A 24,476-nucleotide genomic window follows, 5' to 3' on the forward strand; every position below is an offset into this window, starting at 1 on the left:
GAGATGCTGCTAAAAACCCTATAATGTACAGGAAAGCCCCCAACAACTCATCATCTAGCATACAGCATCCACAGTGCTGAGGCTGAGAAACCCCAAAGTAAAGTATCAGTCCTAGCGGGCAGGGTCCTAAGTTGATCTTGGTTGCTGCTCTATCCTCAGACCCAGAATAAATGGCTGACAAGAAATCACTAAATTTATCTGTTTTTAAGAGCCTAGAACGCAGCCTGGCACATAGCTGGTAGGCAACAAACATTTATGAAGGTAACTGAATTAACGGTGGTGCCCTCAAAGAGGGCCAAATGGATGTAACAACAGGACATAATAAATTGAAGTGATTTTAGTGCTCCATAATTCCACTTCTGGCGGATTTAATTTTCTCCCAGTGACTTTAAGTAAAACCAGTTCTGCCAAAACAAGTCTCTTAGTTAAGTGGGGTTTCTCAGAGAACATTTTTTTCTTTAGATAACATGGAACCTTTTAATATATGGAACTCTGTGAGTGAAATATGTAAGGAATAAGACATTTTTCTTTTTAAAATGAAAGCTTTTAAATGTCCCATTCAAATATCAAGTATTTACGGGATTAGCAGACATCCCTAAATTAGATGGTATCACTAGTTAATTGCTAATATGCTCAGTGGCTGGAAAATATTTTGATAAAGTTTGAGTTAAGATTCATTTACAGATTTCAAAAAAGAACTGAATTACAGCACATCTAAGACAAACACTCATTATATAAAAAGAAAGTAGTATTTGAGTCCACTTCATTGAAAGATTTTTATGACCACAAGTACAACTGTGCCCTATTGTTTTAAAAATAATCTAAGTGTAACACCTGCCAAAGTATTTTCAATTCTTCCTCCTATACCTCAAACAGCTACTGAACACTGCCCAGAAGGCATATGTTCATAAGTAATATTGCTTGATTTACAAAATTCTTTCCAAAGGAAAAATTCAAAAGATGGTTATGTGGATATTCAAACAATACTAAGAACAATATCTGACTTCTTTCTCTCATCATTTCTGTAATTAATGAGCCTGCCCAAATGTTAAATTATGAAACCACGCTATGCAAAATGCACCCATTCCATTTAAAAAGAAGTTAAACCCATATTTATTTACTAGCACTGTTAAACATTACACAAAACACATTCAAGTGGTAAGTAATTATAATGCAAGCCCTTGCATGGCAATCCAAATTTATTGAACTACTGATGCTAAGTTATACAAAATTGCACCACTTTAATTAAGGCTTTTAGTTTACATTTGGCCACCTCAAAAGTAGTTGTAACATTAGGTTGGTCAATTTAAATACTGTGGCTCCCTGTTGGATAGACACACAATCTTTACACCCAAACGTTAATGCATACAAAGCAACAAGGCATTGTTAAATAAAACAGCAATAGTTACTGCAACTTAGGCCTTGTGACCAATTACACATGATTAAAATTACTTCCCACATTCACATCCACAGTACTCGTCCACCATTTAACATCTCAACCAAAACGTTACACATGTGAAACAATCACTAACAGGCAAAAATACTAAACCTGTATATTTGGTATTGCAAATACACTTATGCATGAGCAAGCAGGGGATTCACAGTGAGAATCTACAGCTGCAGAAGCCTGAAAATGATTTACAAAAATTGTTAAATCATTAAAAAATTGTTTGAAAATATACACTTCTTGTTGTAGACCCCCACTGTACACACAACTATAAACATTGTTCCCTATGTAAACAAAAAAGGAAACATATAATAAAAGATTTGAAGTCTGGACATTTCCTTCCCAACAGATATTAAAGGCAACGTCTTTAATCTAAGACATACTGAAAGGACTATCATATTTTAAAGACAAGATCACTGTCTCCACAGGTTTTTAAAAATTAAAAAAACTATATAGCTGTGTTAATCAAAGCGCTTATTTGTACAATACAATGATAATGACCTTGAATTTCTTAAAAAAAATTACAATAAGCTACAAGTATCAAAGAAGCGAAGTTATCTGGAGTAGTCTATATAGGAGCTCTTTGGACTTTCTTTTATTATGCTAAAATAGTGGTGCTTTTAGGATTTACATTATTGTACTCTCCAATACAAAGTATAGGGCGTGTTAAAGTATACAGTACACCATTTTCATACATGTACAACATTGGTGGATGAAAAATGTCTCTTAGCAGTAATACTGGATTGTAGCCTCTGGTTTTACCAGCTGCATACTCTAGGACTATTATATAAGTAAAAATCTCTCTTGTGATACTGGAAAGTGATTAGAATGTGCAAACTGATGTAGTAGCTTTCATCCGCCTCTTAAAGGGTACCACCACAGAAAGTCCATTTAAGATGTTGGTAGGTTTAACAAAGTTGGAATGCTGGCACTGTTGAATTGGGCAACAGTTCTTCAGACCTGTCAAAATGAGAAAATTAAATTAATTGAAAACATGGGGTGTAAACAGCACACTAAAGATCCAAAGGACATATTAAGACAACAGTGCTGAAGTGTCAGAAATAAATATAATACAGGTTCTTATCCTCGTCATTACATTATGACCAGGTACCACGATTCATGGCAAAGCATGGGTAGACATTTTCATCTTTTTTGGAATGACTTCATCTATTCTGCTGCCTTCTTGAAAGTCAGTCAAATGTAAGTTGAGTGTACCTTAATGCAAATTTCTTTGTATTACCTTCCAAAGATTAAAAGCAAGGAAAAAAAAAAAAACACCACATTAAAATTTTACATTAGGTCACCTTTACTAGAATTAGGATTATAAAACAGACATCAATATTAACAAAATGGCTGATCTGTAAGTGTTTACAACCCTAGAATTACATGAGGAATACAGAATGCACATCTAACCAGACTTTCTAGTATTAGAAAATCAGGACTTTTCTTCCCTACTCTTCCAATAAAAGTGGCTAAAAAGCTGGTGCAGAGAAGTGAACAAGATAGAATTTATTTCACGAAGGCTCTCTACAGTTGACAGCTATATACTTTTTAATTCTACATAAACAGATTCTACCAACTCTAAGATGGATGTCAGAAAAGGCTGTTATTACACTAAAATCATACCAAATTAAACTTAAAAAAATTTGAGTGATGTAAAGAAGGTAAAATCAGAACCCACGGGTCTGTCATTTATTTATTTAACTTTGGATGATTTTCTGCACACATGCCTGGGCTAAAAAGATGTTTCTTTTTTTTTTTTTTAACTGGTTTTCTGGGAATCAGATTTGTTGCAAGCTTCAGAAACGTTGTTAATATAGATGCAGCTGATGAAATAATTTCCACAAATGCTTTGAACTTTAAGCCCTCGTTTGGAGTCTGAATGAGTTTTCTAAGTTTCCTAAATCTTAGCAGGTTGAATGTAGCAAATTGGAAAGGACAGATGGGAGTGTGTGAGCTCAGGCACATGCGTGCTGCTAAGAATGGGCACGTGGTTGGAAATGAGAGGATATAGAAAGTGAGAGGTTGTATCTCTAAACAGAAAGCCTTAAACGGAGAGTAGGAACAAAAACTCTAGAGAGATACAGAATCAGAGTTCTATGGTAGTATAGGGCCATTTAACACAGGAAGCAGCAGAGCTACAAACATTCAAAGTTCCTAAGGATAAGAGTACAGTAAGATATGGTTTAACAATACCTGGCAAACAGCAGCTAATAGGTAAGGGTTTACCGTGTGCCAGGCACTGAACTAACTGCTTTGCAAGTATTAACTCATTTAATATGACTGTTTTCAAAAACTATGTTACAGTGTTGTATGCTCAGTTTTCCTTTGCTGTCTCATCTCAGGGTTGTATTTGTGGTTCTCTCTTCCTGGGAACTCTTCATCCCCTACACAATTTCTACTTATCCATCAGATTTCGACTTACATGTATCTCACTCTGACAGACTTTCCCTGAATCCACAGTTCACATCTGACTGGCCTGGTGCCCCAGTTAAATGCTCCAATAGCACCCATAATAGTGACTAATTATGGACTTGGGAGCCAGACCACAGTTCAAATTCTGTGCGATGTACTCAAATCACTAGATTCAATTCTGACTAGGCTATTCACTAATTGCAGGGCTTGAACAAGTAACAATCTTTCTGTGCCTCAGTTCACTCATCTGTAATATGGGAATTATAATAATTCTGCCTCACAGGATTGTTGTGAGGGTGCAATTAACATATATAGGCAGTACTTAAGAGTGCCTGGCACATAATATATAAGGGGTTTTTTATTATCAGTACCATGCTGGACTTATTCTGCAATAGCATTTATCATATTTTGCAATTGTTTGTCTAATTCTCCAACTAGACCTTAGTTAGCTTAAGGCAACAAAGAAGAAAGCAGAGAAGACTGGTTTTCATCACCACTGTATTGTCAACACAAACCAGTGACCCACTGAGGCATGAGTATATACTGGATAAACTCATCTAGAATTCTCACTTATGTGGAATACCTTACTTCTGATGATGATATATAAATGAAATAATTATTTTAATTACTAGGATATCATATTAACTCATATCTTAAAAAGGAAGTAACCATTTCTCTTTTAGAAAAGAAAATCCTATGTTTACTTTCTTAACCCTTAATAAAGTTGAGGTTAAAAATTAGAGGAAACAAACAAACAAAACAGAGGAAAAGATAAATCAACATACCTGGCTCAGAGCTACAATGCATTTAGTATATTAAAGCAGCTGACATGACGACTTTTTGCGGGCCTTCCCAGGCACTGGAGTTTTTCTGTTAATTTGCCGCACTAGGTCATAAAAGATCTGCAAACACATTAAATTAAAAAAAAAATTTACAAGGGAAAAAAGCCCCCAAAGAACTAAAAGTGAAAGAGTAAAATGAAAAAACTGAACTTTCCATGAACTTTTCCCCAGAAAGCAAATATTCTGTTCAGTTAAGGAATGAGAGTAAAGCCAGGTATTCTTATAATCGCCAAGTTCTTTTCTGTTTATTTTTTGGGAGGGCTAAAAATCGTTCTCCTTAAAATAAATATGGAGTTGAAGGAGCTGCAGGGATCTTAGTTCAGACAGAACATTTACTACCATCCAAAGAGAACAATTATGTACTCTTCTTCAACTCTATGTATCCTTAGTCTACAACATTATTTTAAGTCCCTTCAAGGCAACAACCGTTCATGCCTTTTTGAATTTGTCTTTGCCTTTTACATAACATCCTTCGTATATCTGAAGACTTAATCTGTCTTCCCCACCCCTATTATTTTCTGTCCAGTTTTCCTTCATTTTATGGTAAATTCCACTGTACCAGTATTTAATAAAGAGGCTCAAAGAGCATTATTGCTTATTAACATGCATTTACTTAACACAAGACTTCTGCCTATATGATCAACAAAGCACCCTGAGTACAAATTAACCTGGGGTTGTGTTAATATAGACTCATTATTTTCCATTAATTTTGAATGCTAAATTCCAAATCATGAGTTCTATTTCACCATACCTCATTAACATTTATTTTTGATTTTGCAGAGGATTCTAAGAATGCACAGTTGTTCCATTGTCTTGCTAAATTTTGACCTTGTTCCTTTCCTACAACTCTTTCATCTTCCAAGTCACACTTATTACCAACCAGAATCATTGGAACCTAAAAAGGGTAAAAACAAGTAAACAAATATGCAATATAAATTCAAATCAAAATTCAAATTAAAATATTTCTCAGGATTACTTTTTATACTATGCCAGAAAAAATGCTAAGTTAATAACGTGTAATAAAATTTACAGTTAAATATGAAAGCCTTGACAATGTTAATTTAAGAACTTCTCACATGAAGTTTTTTTAGAAAACAAGCTATGATCTACTTATAAAAGAGGGTGAAAAACCCTTAAAATTATAACACAATGGACTTTTATTTTATTTCGGCCATACCGCATAGCATGCGGGATCTTAGTTCCCCAACCAGGGATTGAACCTGTGCCCCCTGCAGTGGAAGCTCAGAGTCTTAACTGATGGACCGCCAGGGAAGTCCCTCACAGTGGACTTTTAACTAATTATAGTAAGCAAAACACAAAACCTTTTTAAAAGGAAGTGCAAAAGGGTATACCATAAAAAGCCAATATATTCCAAAATTTTAAAATGTTTCTCCAAGGGACATAAATCAATTTAAAATTTTCTGGTTTTCTAACATGTATTTATTAAATACTCATTCCCAATTTCATAACACAAAAAGGAGAAATCTGGAAAGCCCCCAAAGCAGAACTTTTAGCTTCTCATACAGTGTATATTAAAAAGCCAAAAAGTAAAATCATCTTAATTTACTAAAAATCTAGACCTTATTAATCACGTGTTTGGATACATGTGATGTTTGTAATTTTAGAAGGACACTACAGGGAAAAATAATACTTATGCTGCAAAACTCCTATTAATCATTTAGAGATTTTGTCTTTCTAAAGAAGTTTTGGAAAAAATCCAAACTAGAAAATCAAGAATTTTGGCTTTTTAAGGAGCAGATATATAGTATTATATTAATAAATACCTGTTTAATGCAACTGACAGAAAACCATAGTAGTTACTAGAGACACTGGTAAACAAACAGCTTTACCGAGGTTGCTGTAAGTATGTCAGGGTCCCCCTAAGTTCTCCTGCTTTAGAAGTCCAGGAAATGGCAGCATTTCCCATAGGTGCCCTCAAGCTCTCGAAATATTTGCTATAATTAAACTATACATAGTACAGTGGTTCTTAAAAGTGAAGTGCCCAGGGGCTTCCCTGGTGGTGCAGTGGTTGAGAGTCTGCCTGCCGATGCAGGGGACGTGGGTTCGTGCCCTGGTCTGGGAGGATCCCACATGCCGCGGAGCGGCTGGGCCCATGAGCCATGGCCTCTGAGCCTGTGCTTCCGGAGACTGTGCTCTGCAATTGGAGAGGCCACAACAGTGAGAGGCCCGTGTACCGCATAAATAAATAAATAAAATTTAAAAAAAAAAAAAAAAAAAAAAAAAAAAAGTGAAGTGCCCAGACCAGCAGCATCAACACCATTTGGAAATCTGTTAGAAATACAAATTCTTAAGCCCTATCCCAGACCTACTGAATCAGAAACTCTGAGAGTGGGGCCTGGCAATCTAACCAGCTTTACAGGTGATTCTGATGCAAGATCAATTCGATGCAAGATGAATTTATATATAGTGTGATGAGGAATTAAAATAATCCATTTATAGTTTCCTAAAGGGATTAAACTCCATTATGGTATACTCTGAAGAGGCATGTAAATTTACATTAGAATCGAATATATCTGTTGCCTTTCTTTAAAAATTATTATTATCATTATACTCCTTCTGTCATAGTTGCTTGAGATCTGTTCATATGTTGTTTTGATTCTTGTTAAAAAGGCTCTTAAATCTGCCAGAAATGTGGCCAGAACATCATATGCTCTATTAGTAATATTTGCCACCAACACCTCTCCTTCTTCACCAAATGCATGATTTTAAAACAGGAAGGGTATAAAATTTATTTTACACAGGGGAGAGGAGGGTATTTCTCACTTTTTACATTATATATAGTGTTAAAGATATGTTTTTCCCCATCAAGGAAAAAGCTTTTGAAAAACAAACAAAGCCCCCCAAAATACATTAACTTTAAACTGGATTTAAATTCAAACCTTTAAGTTGGATATCACTATAATAAGGGTTTGAAACAAAAAATATTTATTTATTACGAAGCCAGCTTACATCATCAGTGTCTTTAACTCGAAGAATCTGTTCTCTCAGATCTTGTAAATCGTTAAATGTGGACTGTGCTGTGATGGAATAAACTAATGCAAAGCCTTGTCCGTTTTTCATGTACAAATCCCTCATTGCTGTAAATTGTTCCTACAGTAGAAAGAAAGAATCATTAAAAAGCAATAATGTTAAAAAAATGTTTTGACAGATAATTTGACAATTTTCGAAGTCTATAATTAGAGCTCAAAGAAGAATGCAGTAGTGTTACGTAACATCTCTTAAAATTACAGCCTGTGGCTATTTGAAAAAATCAGTATTTCAAGAAATATGTGTTTTACTTAAAAATTTTCGAAGTCTATAATTAGAGCTCAAAGAAGAATGCAGTAGTGTTACGTAACATCTCTTAAAATTACAGCCTGTGGCTATTTGAAAAAATCAGTATTTCAAGAAATATGTGTTTTACTTAAAAATAATACACCAGAGCAGATTTATGTGCAGTAAATATACTCAAGTGGAACAGAAATGTCCTGTGTCCAAATGCTACTTAAAGGCAGCTTTTTAATGTATCATAATGTGTAAGGCACCCAAATCAAATCACCACGTTACCCACAGCTAGCTCACAATGCTCTAGTTCTGTGGGGGCCACCAGCACGTTACCTGTATCTTGCCATTTTCCCACACTTTTCCTCCTTCACTAAACTGTAAGACTTTGAGTGTAAGAATACAATACACAGCACGTATCAGGTACTCAAACATTAGTTGAATGAATACCACATATCCAGAATAAATTTTCCCTTCACCTTCAGATACCAACAAATCTAGTTGGTCTGTAAATATATTGAAGGAGGAAAGATAATATTCAAAATACTTCATACAGCCACTGAGGAATAAATGTATACTCTAATATTATTTTCCACATTATTTAATAAATGGTAATACAGTTTAACTTGTTTTACAAGTACTAGTGGGACTATGAAAACTTTCATACAAAATTTCTACTTATTTCTTCAATAAATGACCCACTGCAATGGCAAAGCACACACACAAGAAAAGAATTCAAGAGGATAAGGAAAACAGCTTTAAGATTTAATGCAAGCAGTACTTTTAAATAAGCTTAACTAATGTTTGTCTACAGAATACTAGCATCTAAAGGTCAATACTGCACAAGCTGTGCATATACTTTGGTACTCTGTTTTACATACCGTTCCTGCAGTATCCAAGATTTCAAGCATACACTGTTGTGCATCTACTTCAACTTGCTTGGGGAAAAATTAAAATAGATGTTCATTTTTTTAAACGTATACAAGACTACTTTAATATACCCAACAGCTAATATGATATTTAAAACAGAGACACAGATTATAGCAACTTCACAACTAATTTCAAGCAATACTCACTTTAACAAAACAGGAGAAAAAAAATAGCTAGAAAACAGGTCTACTGACCCCCAAACTGCATTAGGTGCAAAAACCATGTGTTCTGAATTTAACACGAGGATATCTATTGATACAAGATACACAAGATCCAACCTCAATATGAATCACTCAGCACTTAAATCTGGAGAGGAAATGATTTCAAAATAGCTCAAAAAATTATTTTAAAACCAGTAATAGTTCCAATAATACCAGAAGTAACTATCTCAATTCTCCCATACTTTAGATATACCTTCATTTCTCTAGATAACCACATCCCCTTCACCATATTGGAACAACAAAATTTCTGGGAGCAAGGAAGCAGAGGAGAGCTATGAAATAAATTATATATCCCTGCTACCCTTTTTACCTAACATTTCCTAGGGAACCAAGTTATATACATGGAAAGAAGAGTAATAGTGCCTCACTGCTGGGGTGCAGAAAGGGGTTTCCAGTTTGTTTTGGTAGACTGTGGACACAGAGGGAGGAACAGAAACACAATGTCTGCATAGCAGCAGGGGCCAGGCTGGTCACTATATCAAGGTGGGGGGTAACTCTCTCCCTGCTAAATAAAAAAATCTCTGCGCATTTATAGTTTTATTGTCACATGTTGTACAAGTGAACATATGGACAGAAATAAACCTTTCTACTATTATGAGCAGTGGAACTTTCTCAAGGAGTTGTAAGTAGGAAGGTTAACAAGACTTTTGTACTTATATCTTTATATTAAAAAGAAGGGAGCCTGAGAGTATTCAGTCTTTGGGGGGCAGGAAGGGGAGAGAAACATGGAGCTACCACTTGAAATGCACGGCCCAGCTCTAAGGTTAGTGTGTCAAATTACAATTTTGTGGTCAATATAAACTAAAAATTCTTTGAGAGAGAGAGAGAAGACAGAGAACAAGAGTGACTGTTTAAAATTCTCAAGCTGGGGGGGCTTCCCTGGTGGCGCCGTGGTTGAGAGTCCGCCTGCCGATGCAGGGGACGCGGGTTCATGCTCCGGTCCGGGAGGATCCCGCATGCCGCGGAGTGGCTGGGCCCGTAAGCCATGGCCGCTGAGCCTGCGCGTCCGGAGCTTGTGCTCCGCAATGGGAGAGGCCACAACAGTGAGAGGCCCGCGAACCGCAAAAAAAAAAAAATTCTCAAGCTGGTAAACACACAATGCCAGGAAATAATCAGGTGTGATCTTTCCCCACTAATTTTATAAATTAACTCTGCTTCTTCGTTCTACTTTGTAAACAACATTTAATAATTATTAAGCTAAAAACAAGAATTTATATTTATAGTAAAGTCAAAAGCAAAAGGTCTTCTAAAGTTAACATACCTTTCTATAAGAATCTTCTATCGTAGGATCATATTTTTCAACAAAAATTCCTTGAACAAACTGTACAGTCTGAAAAAAATTAACATACCATTATACCCCCCCAAAAGAACACATTCAATTCTGCACATTTTAAAGTATTGACTTCATATAGCTAGTTATACCATTGATTAAAAAAACATAACCGCAACTATATTTGAACATACACATGTGGTGGGAAAATTACTTCAGAAAGCTTTTTTAAAAAAATTAATAATCACCAAGCTCCTTACTGGTTAAGTCTAAATTTAGAGATCATATATTGAAAAATCATTAAATGGCTCCTGGTTCAGTCCTAAGGGCTTAAATTTGAATTTTAGTTAGAAAGTGGCTAATTATCTTGTGTACACACATATGTGCACACTCACACCTCCCCATTACTTTGGATATATTTACAAATGAAAAAGCAGTTCATGCTCCATTGTACACACTTCTCAGTTTGATCCAAGCATGTCAAATTCTGTGCTAGGTGTTTAAGTGGCAAAGTAAGATGGTCAATCTATCTTACTGTGGGGCTTTGCTAAACTCTGAACTGTGCATCAAGTTATTTCCCCTAAGTTTCTCTCCTTCCCCACCCACCACTGTCAAGTTGTGTCTTCTTTCTTGCTTTACTATTTCTTGATACAGAAAACATGGTGGGACAGTCAAAGGTAATCTTTGAAAAAGTTTTTTATATAAGGTGTATTTAATTTTTGTAACAAAATTTGTATTGTAAGCCAACTCACAATGAGATGGACCAAAATTTATTCCTGTCTGGCTCTGAAATGCAGACACCCATTTATATGCACTGAAAGTCAGTCAGTTAAAGAACCGACTCACTTTGGCATAATACTTCTTTGTGTTAAATCTCTTTATGTGTTCTTTCCCTTCTGTGCTTAGTCCAAACTGTATTCTAGTCTGGAACCCATGTTCCAGAGAGAATATGATCTACCCAGATACAACTAAAAGTTGACTAAATCACAAGAAAAATATTATATTACTTCTAAAATCATTACGAGATTTCACCTTAACAAATAGATAAAGACAAATAAGCAAAACCTAAAACTCAACAGAAGAAGAACACGTCTTGGAGTAAATAGCTTGGGTACAGTGAGAATGTCTTACCAGAGCAGATTTTCCAACTCCTCCAGAGCCAAGAACGACTAGCTTATACTCACGCATGGTGCAAACTTGTAAAATCTAGTACCTTATTAAAGAAAAAAAAACAAAAAGAATTCTTAAGTACTATCTTTGTATTCATGTCCTTCTTATATAAACAAGACATTCAAGCATTTATTTAAAATGACTACTATACCATATTAATATGGAGCATTTCATAAACAGACTTACTAAAGGATGCTACTGGTGGTGCCCTTTACAAAACATCAGAGGAGGAAAGAAACTGCAGAATTATAGACGTGACTTTTAGCCCTATCCTAAATTCGATTACAATAAAATATTTACTCCATCAAGAAAAAAAGGGAGGAAGGCTGAAAAACAACATTAAAGGGCATTCTGTTAGCTGTAAGATGGCAGTGATAGACATGTTATCCCCCTTTACTGAACCATCTGCAACCCTGAATCACAAGTAGTTGAGTGCCTACTAAGTACAAGGATATACCCAATGAACAACAAAAAAATTCCTGACCTCAACTGAGCTAACATTCTGGTAAAGATGAACACGATAGGGGAGGGGTCTGCAGACAAATCCAACTCACTACCTGTTTTTGTACATAAAGTTTTACTGAAATACAGCCACACCCATTCATTTGTGTATTGTCAATGGCTGCTATCTTGTAATGGCAGAGCTAAGTCATTATAACAGAGGCTGTCTGGTTCACAAAGCCTAAAATATTTACTATGTGGCATTTATAGAAAAAACTTGCTGGTCTGAGATACATAAACGGTAAGTGAGTTAGCAGAGAAAGCAGACCAAATATATATTCCTGAAGTGGGTGTGGGGTGTGGGGTCGGGGGACAGATGGGGTGGCACAAGGAAACTGAAATGGTCAGGAATCAGAAGATCTCAAGAACACGAAAGCCCAGACTGAAAAAGTCTACTGAGTGTTCAGTATGCCGAAATGGTGGAAATCAAAACAAAACAAAACTGAAAAGAAACAATCCATACCAAGGCTCATCATTAGAAAATTTCAGTACACTAAGGAGAAAGAAAGAAAGATCCCGAAAGTTTCAGGGTGGGGAACAACATGAGAACACAAAGCTCCCACATTCCTAGAGAAAAATAATTGGCCAGTGGCCATGGTGCAAAAGTAGCCACCAGAATAGGTTTTAAACCTTCTTAATCAAGAAATGACAGTTCTTTAGTCATAGTAACACAATACCAGGACTGGTTTAAACACATTTAACCAACCAATAACCATTTGCTTCAGTGAATATGCTTCTGCAAACCAGCCTATTATTGATAGCCCCTTATTTCTGAAAGTCAGTCAGTTAAGAATGGACTCACTTTGGCATAATATTTCTTTGTGTTAAATCTCTTTATACGTTCTTTCCTTCCAGTCCATACTCTTAGAAGATAGCATTTGTTTTACCTATCTCTATATGCCATCTCTTTATTTCTTCTCAGGACGGCATGACTAATTCCAAGGACTTCTTTTCAAAAACTTCTCCTTCACTCCAACCTTTAAATACATGGATTATTTCCTGTGTTTTCTCCATTCCTTAATGGGGGGTGGGGGGGGGGGGTCAGGGAAGCAAATATAAAAACTACCAAAGAAGTCGGCTGCTGACTTTCTCACTTACTAGTTCCTACATTTCTAAACTTACTGAACCCATTATTTCCATAGACTTTTCTCCAGTTCCGGAACACTGTCTCCATAACTTTTGTGAACTGCATGGTTCTTACCAGATATGATTTTTAGGAAAAAGGATATGAAATAAAAGTGGAATCACCTTTCAGCTTTAAGAATATTCCACATGGTAGTCTGCATTTAATTTGGGACAAATAAATCTTTCTTTGTAAACATGTAACTCCAGTCAGGTTTATTTCTTTTAATGTAAAAAATCATTTAAAAATAGCATTACTGGGCTTCCCTGGTGGCACAGTGGTTGAGAGTCCGCCTGCCGATGCAGGGGACACGGGTTCGTGCCCCGGTCCGGGAAGATCCCACATGCCGCGGAGCGACTAGGCACGTGAGCCATGGCCGCTGAGCCTGCGCGTCCGAAGCCTGTGCTCCGCAACGGGAGAGGCCACAGCAGTGAGAGGCCCGCGTACCGCAAAGAAAAAAAAAGGAATACTTAGGTGATAATTCTGTTCAGTTCCATGCACACATTAGCCAACCCCATGGACCTACATTAATATTTGAGAAATATTTAAAAATAAACTTAGGATTTTCATGAAAGATGCCTTCAAATAAATTTTTGTTTCTGAACCCATCTAGAGGGAATATGGTAACTTTGGGGCCAAGAATTTCCTAAACATCCCAAAGAGCAAACCAACTAACTTTAACACAAATAAAATTAGACTCATCTCCCTGCATCTTTTATCCTTTAGGTAGCTGGGCTGTGTCACTTTTTGATGCCTTGTCATTGTTTACCATTAACTTTAAAAAAAAAAAAAAAGAAAAAAAGACTCACTTCAGTGAACACGCAGCAAAATGCCAACCAATCAGCAATGGCCTCACTTGAGTAACACTGCTTTTACTTGTTGACATTAACTCACTCCTGCCTTTGAAAGTCTGTGAATCTTTGGACTCTGAAATTCCCTAAAAACCCTATAAGACTAGCAATCTGCTCTGCTCAGGGGAGGCAGTATCAGACCAGGATAGCTTTTCCTTAAGTAATCAATAATTTCAGCTTTGTGTTTTCTGTTTATATATTGAATGGTGTCTCTCATTCTTTGGGACAGTCAACCTAAGACCCTCATTTGGCATCATTCCAAATGATGCCCTTAGACAAATAAGTGTACTGAATGGGCTGCCTGTGTCCAACTTGTTTGTTCTTTGATTTTCCTATCAGATGAGTCAATCTCAACAGTGACCGGTGCTCCAATCAGTGCTTGAGCTCACATTGCTAACTTTGTTACCCTAGGATTTGTACCAAGTAGGTTTTTGTATAAGGCAATTAGGCCTTTTGGCTTTGGCTTGGAGTGTCCTATTTGATAAATATTTTTGCCATTAGTTTATAATTCTTCAGCTACTTGCTCAAAATTTTGTCTCACATGTTTTGTTTTGTCCTGTACTGTCTTGCTTCCATTCATTGAATAAGGGAGTGCTCCGTGTGGAATGGATGGACACAGGCCTGAGAGCCTCCAATGCAATTCAAACTGGCCCCAAGCACTAAAGGTTAAAGATGAGTAACATCAGTGACCAACTCAGGCAAAGTTGAGTGATGGGCCAAACATCACCTCGGATCACTTAAACTTTCATGACAGCATTGCAAGGTCAATAACCATGGGGTTTATTATGTGGCACCTTCCTAACTTCTGCTTGATCAGGGAACCTGAGAATCTGTTTGTAAGGACACATTTGTTAAAAAAAATTTTAAGCTCTTTCTGCCATCTTTCTGTGCTGATATAATGGTGCACACGAAAGTCCTAGCTGATGCTCTCAAGAGCATCAATAATGCTGAAAGGAGAGGCAAGTGTCAGGTTCTTATTAGGCCATGCTCCCAAGTCATCATCCAGTTTCTGTGATAATGAAGCATGGTTACATTAGCGAATTTGAAATCAATGATCACAGGGCTGGGAAAACTGTTGTGAACCTCATAGGCAGGTCAAACAAGTGTGAAGTGATCAGTCCCTAGATTTGATGTGCAACTCAAAGATCTAGAAAAATGGCAGAAAAACCTGCTTCTGTCCTATCAGTTGGTTTCACTAAGCTGACAACTTCAGATGGCATCACAGACCATGAAGAAGCAAGATAAAAACACAGAAGAGAAAATCCTGGGATTCTTTTTCTAGGGATGTAATACAAACATGCAAATAAAATGCCTCAATGGGGACTTCCCTGGTGGTCCAGCAGTTAAGAATCTGCCTTCCAATGCAGCGGATGCGGGTTCCATCCCTGGTCGAGGAACTAAGATCCCACATGCCATGGGGCAGCTGAGCCTGCGCGCCGCAACTACTGAGACTGCACGCCACAACTAGAGAGAAGCCTGCACGCCGTAACGAAAGATCCCGTGTGCTGCAACTAAGACCCGACACAGCAAAGTAAGTAAATATTTGAAAATTTATATTAAAAAAAGATTTAAAACACTTCCATTACCCAGACAGTTCCCAATGTGCCTCTTCCCACTTAATTACCCCAACACCGTTTTCTTGACTCTAGTGATCTCTTTCTTATTTGCCAAGGCCATACCTCTTCTAGGAAAAACTTCTGTGTCTTTTATAAACTTCCAATCTAATCTCAACTTTTGCACTTACATTGGTAAATTACAAAAATGGTGACTTTGACAACTGCAACATAAACAACAGGACTTACGGCCAACTTTTTTTTTTTTTGCGGTACACGGGCCTCTCACTGTTGCGGCCTCTCCCGTTGCGGAGCACAGGCTCCGGACGCACAGGCCCAGCGGCCACGGCTCACAGGCCCAGCCGCTCCGCAGCATGTGGGATCCTCCCGGACTGGGGCACGAACCCGCGTCCCCTGCATCGGCAGGTGGACTCACAACCACTGCGCCACCAGGGAAGCCCACGGCCAACTTTTAAAATGTCAAAATTAATACTTTAAGAGGAATTATAAATATAGAAAAATTATGAGACAAAAATAACATTCAATAATCAACTTCTCTAATTGGTATTCTGAAGCCTCGAAATAAAATGACTAAGATTGTCTCTCTTTACTCCCCTGCTCAAACCTTTGGAAACCTACCCTCCCTGAATCATTGTCTCTTTATACTATCCACAATACCCTTCTATTCCATCTGCTCCTTACCCATACCTCTGAAATGAACTACTTTTCTTGGGGGTTTCTCAGCAAAGGAAAAATTATACTAAACAACCGCCTCTTTAAGTTGCTGAAGTGGAAGTCAGAGCTATAGAAACTGAATTTAAAGACTGGTCTAGAATTTAGTTGGGAGTTATGCTTAAAGATTTTTCTAAATCTCAGGTAGAATGACCGAAATTTGTTGCAGAATCCCAACTTACTTACTAATTACTTAATTTCATCATAGAGGAAAAAGGTTAAAAGCAGCATGATAGGGCTTCCCTGGTGGCGCAGTGGTTGAAAGTCCACCTGCCGATGCAGGGGATGCGGGTTTGTGTCCCGGTCCGGGAGGATCCCACATGCCGTGGAGCGGCTGGGCCCGTGAGCCATGGCCGCTGAGCCTGCGCGTCTGGAGCCTGTGCTCCGCAACAGGAGAGGTCACAACAGTGAGAGCCTGCGTATCGCAAAAAAAAAAAAAAAAAAAAAAAAAAAAAAGCAGCATGATAGTCAAGACCAGATTCAAACAGCCCAGCCTGTTTAAAAAAAAAAAAAAATTGGCCTCGAGAGAACAAGAACCTATTTAGGAAATACACTATTTCAGGGTTAGATTGGTCAACATTTAATATTGTAGACAAAACGAACACTACATGATAGGAAACAAAATAAATATTGACTCCAGGAAATTTTAAAGGGAGACATGTCCCTTCTTTCTGTAAATGGGCTCAGACCTGAATAGGAAACTGAAAATGGAAAATCAGAACATCTACAATAGTTGAGCATTTTCAGAGATCCTCACAGAGTAAACAAGCTAAAAAGAAAAATTAAACCAAAAGGTCTTTGTTTTCTAAGAAATGGGGGCCTATGGGTGAGGAAACTTGCACATACTGACTAAAAAAAGTAAACATTTTTGTGAACTGCATTTCTTAATGCGATGCCTGGGGTCCTACTTCCCAGTTGCTTCATTTACCCATAAATGAGTATTACTTGTTGCTAGAATGAGTCAGGTTCATCCATATTATTGCTTCTATCAGTAATTTGTGTTCCTTCTATCTCTTTATTATTGATAAAAAGCAGATCCACTGTATGGATATAGGTAACATTTTCTTTATCCATTCACCCGCTCATGGACATTTGGTTTGTTTCCAGCTTGTGGATATTATAAATAATGCTTATCAATTTGTTTTAATTTTAGTAACTCAACCAAGAATTTTTACTGCAGATCTCTAAGATCACAGGAAATTGAGAACATTTCAAATTTTGAAGTAGGAAATATGAAAGTCATCAATAGACTTTCAAATTTAAAAACATAGTGACAAACACATCTAACTTCCCAATAAGCAGCTTTCTAACAAGGAACACTGGTAAGTAACAACCACAAATGAACAGTCATTCTCTTTCATTAATTTTTTTGGCCAGTATTTCCTAATATGGACAAATGACCAAAATATTTTTATTTAAATCCTAATGCTACGGATATTATTTTCCTTAAAAAAAAAAAAAGTCTAGCAGTATGAAAGCCAAGATTTGAGCTAATACCTGTTTTTCAAATCTGTGCCTTCTACTACACCAGCTTTGAAAAGCTGTTCACATATTCTAAGCCTGGGATAAAACGTGGATTTCATTATGAATGCCAACTCTGATTGACTGGCAATGACCATTACTTCTGTTTTAAAAATTTCATGCACAATTTTAAGATGGGTAGAGTTATAACAGAATTTCAAAGGGATTTGTGATAACCGCTGTTTGAGACATTGAGAACAATTGTTCTCTTTCACTGAACTCCAAAAGGGGGACAATTTTGACAGCATAGCATAGTGGTTCACAGCACCTAAGTTTTAAATCCTCGTTCTGTATAACCTTGGCAAGTCATGAAACCTTTCAGAGCTTCCCTTTCCTTACAGGGAAAATGGAGACAGTAATGCCTACATGGTAAGGTTGTGAGATGGATACACAAGAGCATAAACTCCATAAAAACAACAATTTTTTTCTGTTTTATAATATCCCCGAACCTCAAACAGTGACTGACTGTATGTGCTCAACTAATTAAAGAATGAAATGCAGTGATTTCCCTCAAGAGTACTTACACATAGTAATAATAAAAGATAGCTTTAAAAATATAACAGCAATGGTCTGGGCTACTGCTCAATACAGTGTAGCAGAACTGATGTTCCCTCAGTTGAGAATCACTGCTCTACCCTTTTACCTACTAGCTTAATAAAACATTAAGAATGCAGGAGAAGGGCTGCTATCCAGCTTCTGTCTAATTTAGAAAGTTTCTTCTAGTTAGGCAAAGAGGTACAATGCATAGCCTAAAACTGTTTTATACATTGCATAGCCTAAAACTATTTTCCAATCATATGTGGGTTTCTATCCTTAATTTAGTCCTCCAGTCACTACAACCAGTTTGGAACATGTTAAAATCAACTGAACTATATTATAATTCTTTAGCTATACTTACTATTTAAGCATCATCTAAGAGGCACTTTTATTTATTTATTTTAAACATCCTTATTGGAGTATAATTACTTTACAATGGTGTGTTAGTTTCTGCTTTATAACAAAGTGAATCAGTTATACATATACATATGTTCCCATATCTCTTCCCTCTTGCGTCTCCCTCCCTCCCACCCTCCCTATCCCACCCCTCTAGGTGGTCACAAAGCACTGAGCTCATCTCCCTGTGCTATGTGGTTGCTTCCCACTAGCTATCTGTTTTACGTTTGGTAGTGTATATATGTCCATGCCACTCTCTCACTTTGTCACAGCTTACCCTTCCCCCTCCCCATATCCTCAAGTCCATTCTCTAGTAGGTCTGTGTCTTTATTGCCATCTTACCCCTAGGTTCTTCATGACCTTTGTTTTTTCTTTTCCTTAGATTCCATATATATGTGTTAGCATATGGTATTTGTTTTTCTCTTTCTGACTTACTCCACTCTGTATGACAGACAACCACCTCACTACAAATAACTCAAATTCGTTTCTTTTTATGGCTGAGTAATATTCCATTGTATATATGTGCCACATCTTCTTTATCCATTCATCCGATGATGGACATTTAGATTGCTTCCATCTCCTGGCTATTGTAAACAGAGCTGCAATGAACATTTTGGTACATGACTCATTTTGAATTACGGTTTTCTAAGACGCACTTTTAGAATACATTTTAACATCTCTGAAACTGGAATGTACCTTATAGCAAACTCCCTTGTCAATACAAAAAGCAAATTATATATCAGTATTTTTAATCATTTTAAAATGTAGTTTAGGGAGAGAGACTGGGAAATAACTCTCCTGTAAGTCTTTAAAAAACATTACTATGGGGCTTCCCTGGTGGCACAGTGGTTGAGAGTCCGCCTGCCGATGCAGGGGACATGGGTTCATGACTCAGTCCGGGAAGATCCCACATGCTGCTGAGCGGCTGGGCCTGTGAGCCATGGCCGCTGAGCCTGCGCGTCTGGAGCCTGTGCTCCACAATGGGAGAGGCCACAGCAGTGAGAGGCCCGCATACCGCAAAAATTATATAAATAAATAAAAAATAAAAATTACTATGCAAAAATCCTTTACTATTGGTTTTTTCTCTGACCCTTAATATCAATTACACAAGTCAATATTTATTGCACTTCAAGTTATGCAGACTGTAATTCTGACGACCTGGGAAGAATGTCAGTATTACTACTTTAGGAGTAGTGAGAAAATCTTGAGTTTGTAATGTAAAATGAATTTTAGTTCTCTTGAACTTTATGTATATATATGGTGATGGATTGTCTTTCTTCTTTTGCTTATGTTTTTTCTGACAGTTTTATTACTAATAAACAGTAAATTTTTAAAATACACAACTGGAAGGTGAAAGAGGAGTTGTGGAGTTGTCTTGTAATTACTCCATTTTAATTGTAACTTAAAAGTATTAGTGCGCTTCCCTGGTGGTGCAGTGGTTGAGGGTCCGCCTGCCGATGCAGGGGACACGGGTTCGTGCCCCAGTCCAGGAAGATCCCACATGCCGCGGAGTGGCTGGGCCCATGAGCCATGGCCGCTGAGCCTGCGCGTCCGGAGCCTGTGCTCCGCCAACAGGAGGCCACAGCAGTGAGAGGCCCGCATACAGCAAAAAAAAAAAAAAAAAAAAAAAATATATATATAGGTAACTACTAGCAGTTAAAAAAAGGGGGGGGGATTGGATGAAGGCAGTCAAAAGGTATAAACTTCCAGTTATAAGTGCATAAAAGGGATGTAATGTATAACATGATAAATATAATTAACACTGCTTATATTACACAAAAGTTCCTAATAGAGTAATAAATCTTAGGAGTTCTCATTACAAGGAAAATATTATTTTCTATTTCTTTAATTTTGTATCTATACGAGATGATGGATGTTCATTAACTTATTGTGGTAATCATTTCATGATGTATCTAAGTTCATTATGCTGCACACCTTAAGCTTATACAGCGCTTGTATGTCAACTTTATCTCAATAAAACCAGGAAAAAAAAGTGGCCATCAGAAAATCAAAAATGCCAAGTTTAGCCTGTCACTCAACTCACAATGAATTATAATTATAAAATATTCATGTTGGCAAAAAAAGGAATTTTTCAGATAAATAACGTGCTGATTGTGATGTATGTTTAAAGAAAAGACAAGCTTAAAAGAACCAATTAAAATTCTTTCAATTCTATTTTTAAACCTTAATAACTAGTATGCCTCTTCTCAAATAGGGCTAAGAGTTAACTACTAAACATTACAAAATTAAACTTATTATTTTAAGTGCTTTATAGAAAAAGAAATACTCTATACAATGTAAATACTGACATTTTAAACATTTTCCTCTCATATAAGCTGTATTTGTCTTTTTTATTAATTATCATGCTAAAAAATCTAGAAAGAAAAGATAAATAGGGTAGCAAAGTATTTAAGTTCTAAGTACTTGGATTGTATTCTGAGAAGCCTGCTGATCTGTTGTGCCTTCTTATACGTAAGTAGGAAATAAGGATTAAGACACACACAAAGATACAAAGTATCTTAGAAATTATTAGAAGTATACTAGAAATTACTGACAGATGGTAACTAGACATCATGGTGATCATAACTTTCATAATGTATATAAACATTGAATCACTTGAAACTAATATAACATTGTGAGTTATACTTCAGTAAAAAAAATTTACAGAGTTCTGACTATTATGTATTATTGCAGTGGACTGCCATTTAAAGAGATGGGAAGAACAATTAAAACTATTTTATAATCAACAGAAAAACTGACACTGAAAGAGACTTTAACAACCTTCAAGTTAAGGGCAACACCATCAAAAAGTGTTAGATGAAGATGTCAGCAATGGCGGATATCTCAGCTAAACATTTTGCCAAGAATTATGGTGCTATTGGTCAACTAAAACATTCTAGTTTGATTTCCATTGTAGGTGATGGGATTTGATTTTGTTGGCTTATATATGCTCTCTTTTATGGCATTTCTTGTACATAATGGCATTTATCCAAAAAATCTGAATGCAGTTTGGAAGTTATCTGTAATGAATTATAAATTAACAATAACCTGTTTATATATTAATCTGAAATTCCAGAATTATTTGAATCAAGCTTTAATCTATGAATTCACCAATTATATTAACTCATTAGTTAATGAGGGAATCTCAGATGCCCATTTTTTGGGGGGTGGCTAAACAGGCAAGAACATAGAATACGCGCAAAATGAATTTATCTATAATGCCATTTCTCATTTATACTTCTTCATCAGCGAGAAAGTGCATATATACAAGTAGACATTTATCCAGTTATAAATATGAAGCATGATTCACACAGCTTCTCCAACAATCTAACATTCCAGATGAAGAAAATCAATTAAATTTGTAAAGAACTATCAAAACACGGAAAATTCCACTATGGTTATAAACTGGAAGTATTTTCTACACTAATTTTTCAAATGTATAAATATTTCTGCTACTTATCTATGAATAAAAAATTTGGGGGGTAATTTTCGGTATTATATGTCATTTGCATTTAAAGATTCCTAATTTTAGTTACTTATATAGATCCCCTAAAATTTGTAGGACTACAACCAACACCTGGATCAATAAAAGTAAGTGATACATTAGAGACTTATCTTTGCTTTCATTGGTTCTTTTTATCAGTTTAAGCAAGTGTTTAATTCTAGTCTCAGAGAAAATCATAGCAAAGACATGTAATGACAAGAAAATAAAACCCCTATGGTTTCTTCTCAAGTCAAGTTTCAGTGTCGGCTTTGTAATTGCTTGAAATGCAAGTTGAGGAAAGAAGACACAATCATATTCTACACAAAGTTCAGTAAATTTATTTAAGATAATATTTCATCAATCAGAAATGATTGGCATTTTTACAAAAATACAAAATAATGGATGCTGTAACGATTGTGAGCAGAAAATTCTGAAGACATTTATGAGTCAAAGAAAATAAAAATCAGTAAAGTTTTAGTCTAAATGTATTCACTATATAAAAGTACATATCAAGAAGCAAACAACTGATTCAATTATCTACCATTCTGTATTGCATATTTTTCCTTAACAAGACCTAGGGCACACCCAAGTTCAGATATTACTGTCCCCAATTAAGAACTATAAGAGTAAATCTAAATATCATCGGGGGAATTTTAAAAAGCATTACAAAATGATAAACAGATGTACTAAAAAAACCTCTTGGCTATTTACTTCATGTTGACATTTACTGAAGACCTACAGTGAACCAAGAATTGTGCTAGAACCTGATGATTAAAAAAGAAAACCTAAGACATGACACCTTCTAATCAAGATTACTGTATTATAGCATTCAATATTCAACATTCATATGTGAGTGCCTTCTGTATGTTAGGCTCTGTTCCAGGCAAAGGGAATAAAGCAGTGAATAAAAGACACTGCCCCAATAATTTACTGCCCCGGGGTGGGGGGGGGAACAAATAAAATCAATATAAAATATGTCAATCTGACAAGCACTATGGAGAAAAACATATAAAACAAGTTAAGGGAGATAGTGTGGGAATGGAGAGATTATAGCTCAGTACCCAGTCATTTCAACAAATTGATATTAAATCCTATTTTTAACAAAACACTCTACCATTAGGCTTTGTTCTGTTCAGTATCTTTAATATTTTTGGTGGGATAATGTTCCAACTAATTTGTGGCTGAAGTTAAATGTGGATTGGGGAGAGCCATAGAGATCTGTCTAGGATCCACGAGAGCTCATGGCTTCTATGCCCCTTCTTCCTTTGCTAATAGGGGTATAAATGGGATTTCTGGAGGAATCTAAACATTAGCTGGTCTTAGGAGGTACCGTTATTCAACATGTACAAAATGCCCCTCGGTGATTTCCTTTGCCAGCTCTGGACAGGAGGATATTCATGATTCCCCCCATTGTGTAGAAAGAATAACACATAGATCAGGATAGAAGAGAATGCTCCTGACTCGTGAATACTCAGGATGCAGTCCTTAGGAGGGTAGTGTCCAGGAAACATCTTTGAAGTATTCCTTGCACTATCTCAGCCCACACTGATCGTTCCTCTTTCTGACAGGCTGCACCAAATACTTTAGGATTTAATCATACACTATCTTGTCTTCTGAGAAAAAAAGCTGTAGAAAGCAACATTATCTTGTGATTTAAGAGGCTTGGCTCTATTTTAGAAGTTAAATAATTTGAGATAAATAAATTTATTCTCAATTTCCAGGTTCCTTTGTCTGTAAAATGAGGAAATAAGGGAAAGTGAAGTATTGAGCAGAGATGCCTTACTCAGCCAGGTAGGCATGTAAATGCCTCAAGCAGCAGCAAGGTGTTAATATTAGGGAATGGTGTGGATGGCAGCCAAATAGAGCGAATGCTTATACAGCTGAAATCTTTCCAATTCTAAAAACTGTGAATATTGTGAAAACCAACAAATCTATTTGAGTTACGGAGATTTGGACACCAGTTTTTTACTTCTGGACTGGATGAACTCTAAGGTCCCTTTCAATTCCAAAATGTACTGTTATATCAAGTTTTGAAGAATTATACACAGATATAATTTTTGAAGTATCCTAATGTTATATTCCCTCTTCTTAATTAATATAAAAAACGATACACAGTTGACCCTCGAACAACATGGGTTTGAACCATGTGGGATCCACTTATACATGAATTTTTAAAAATAAATACGTACTACACAATTGGA

General features: G+C 36.4%; 1 protein-coding gene and 1 pseudogene across 5 annotated transcripts in view; one reads left to right on the forward strand and one right to left on the reverse strand.

The window, feature by feature from the left end:
• Positions 1-1,084: 1,084 nt before the first annotated feature.
• Positions 1,085-24,476, reverse strand: part of RAP1B (RAP1B, member of RAS oncogene family) — a 46,921-nt gene continuing 23,529 nt past the window's right edge. Inside the window, exons 2-8 of one of the 5 annotated variants that reach the window (XM_032644656.1) lie at positions 11,539-11,620; positions 10,399-10,467; positions 8,868-8,924; positions 7,675-7,815; positions 5,456-5,599; positions 4,648-4,764; positions 1,085-2,687 (exon numbers count right to left, since the gene is read on the reverse strand). In XM_032644656.1, coding sequence (XP_032500547.1) covers positions 4,678-4,764; positions 5,456-5,599; positions 7,675-7,815; positions 8,868-8,924; positions 10,399-10,467; positions 11,539-11,595 — 555 coding nt within the window. In that variant the 5' untranslated portion in view covers positions 11,596-11,620 and the 3' untranslated portion in view covers positions 1,085-2,687; positions 4,648-4,677. Of the gene's footprint in view, positions 4,765-5,455; positions 5,600-7,674; positions 7,816-8,867; positions 8,925-10,398; positions 10,468-11,538; positions 15,564-24,476 lie in introns of all 5 variants that reach the window. The other 4 variants (XM_032644654.1, XM_032644653.1, XM_032644655.1 and 1 more) reach the window with 4 other exon arrangements.
• On the forward strand, positions 14,951-15,334 carry LOC116760189 (annotated as a pseudogene).

This window comes from Phocoena sinus, chromosome 10 (assembly GCF_008692025.1).
Source record: "Phocoena sinus isolate mPhoSin1 chromosome 10, mPhoSin1.pri, whole genome shotgun sequence".
NCBI lineage: Eukaryota > Metazoa > Chordata > Mammalia > Artiodactyla > Phocoenidae > Phocoena > Phocoena sinus.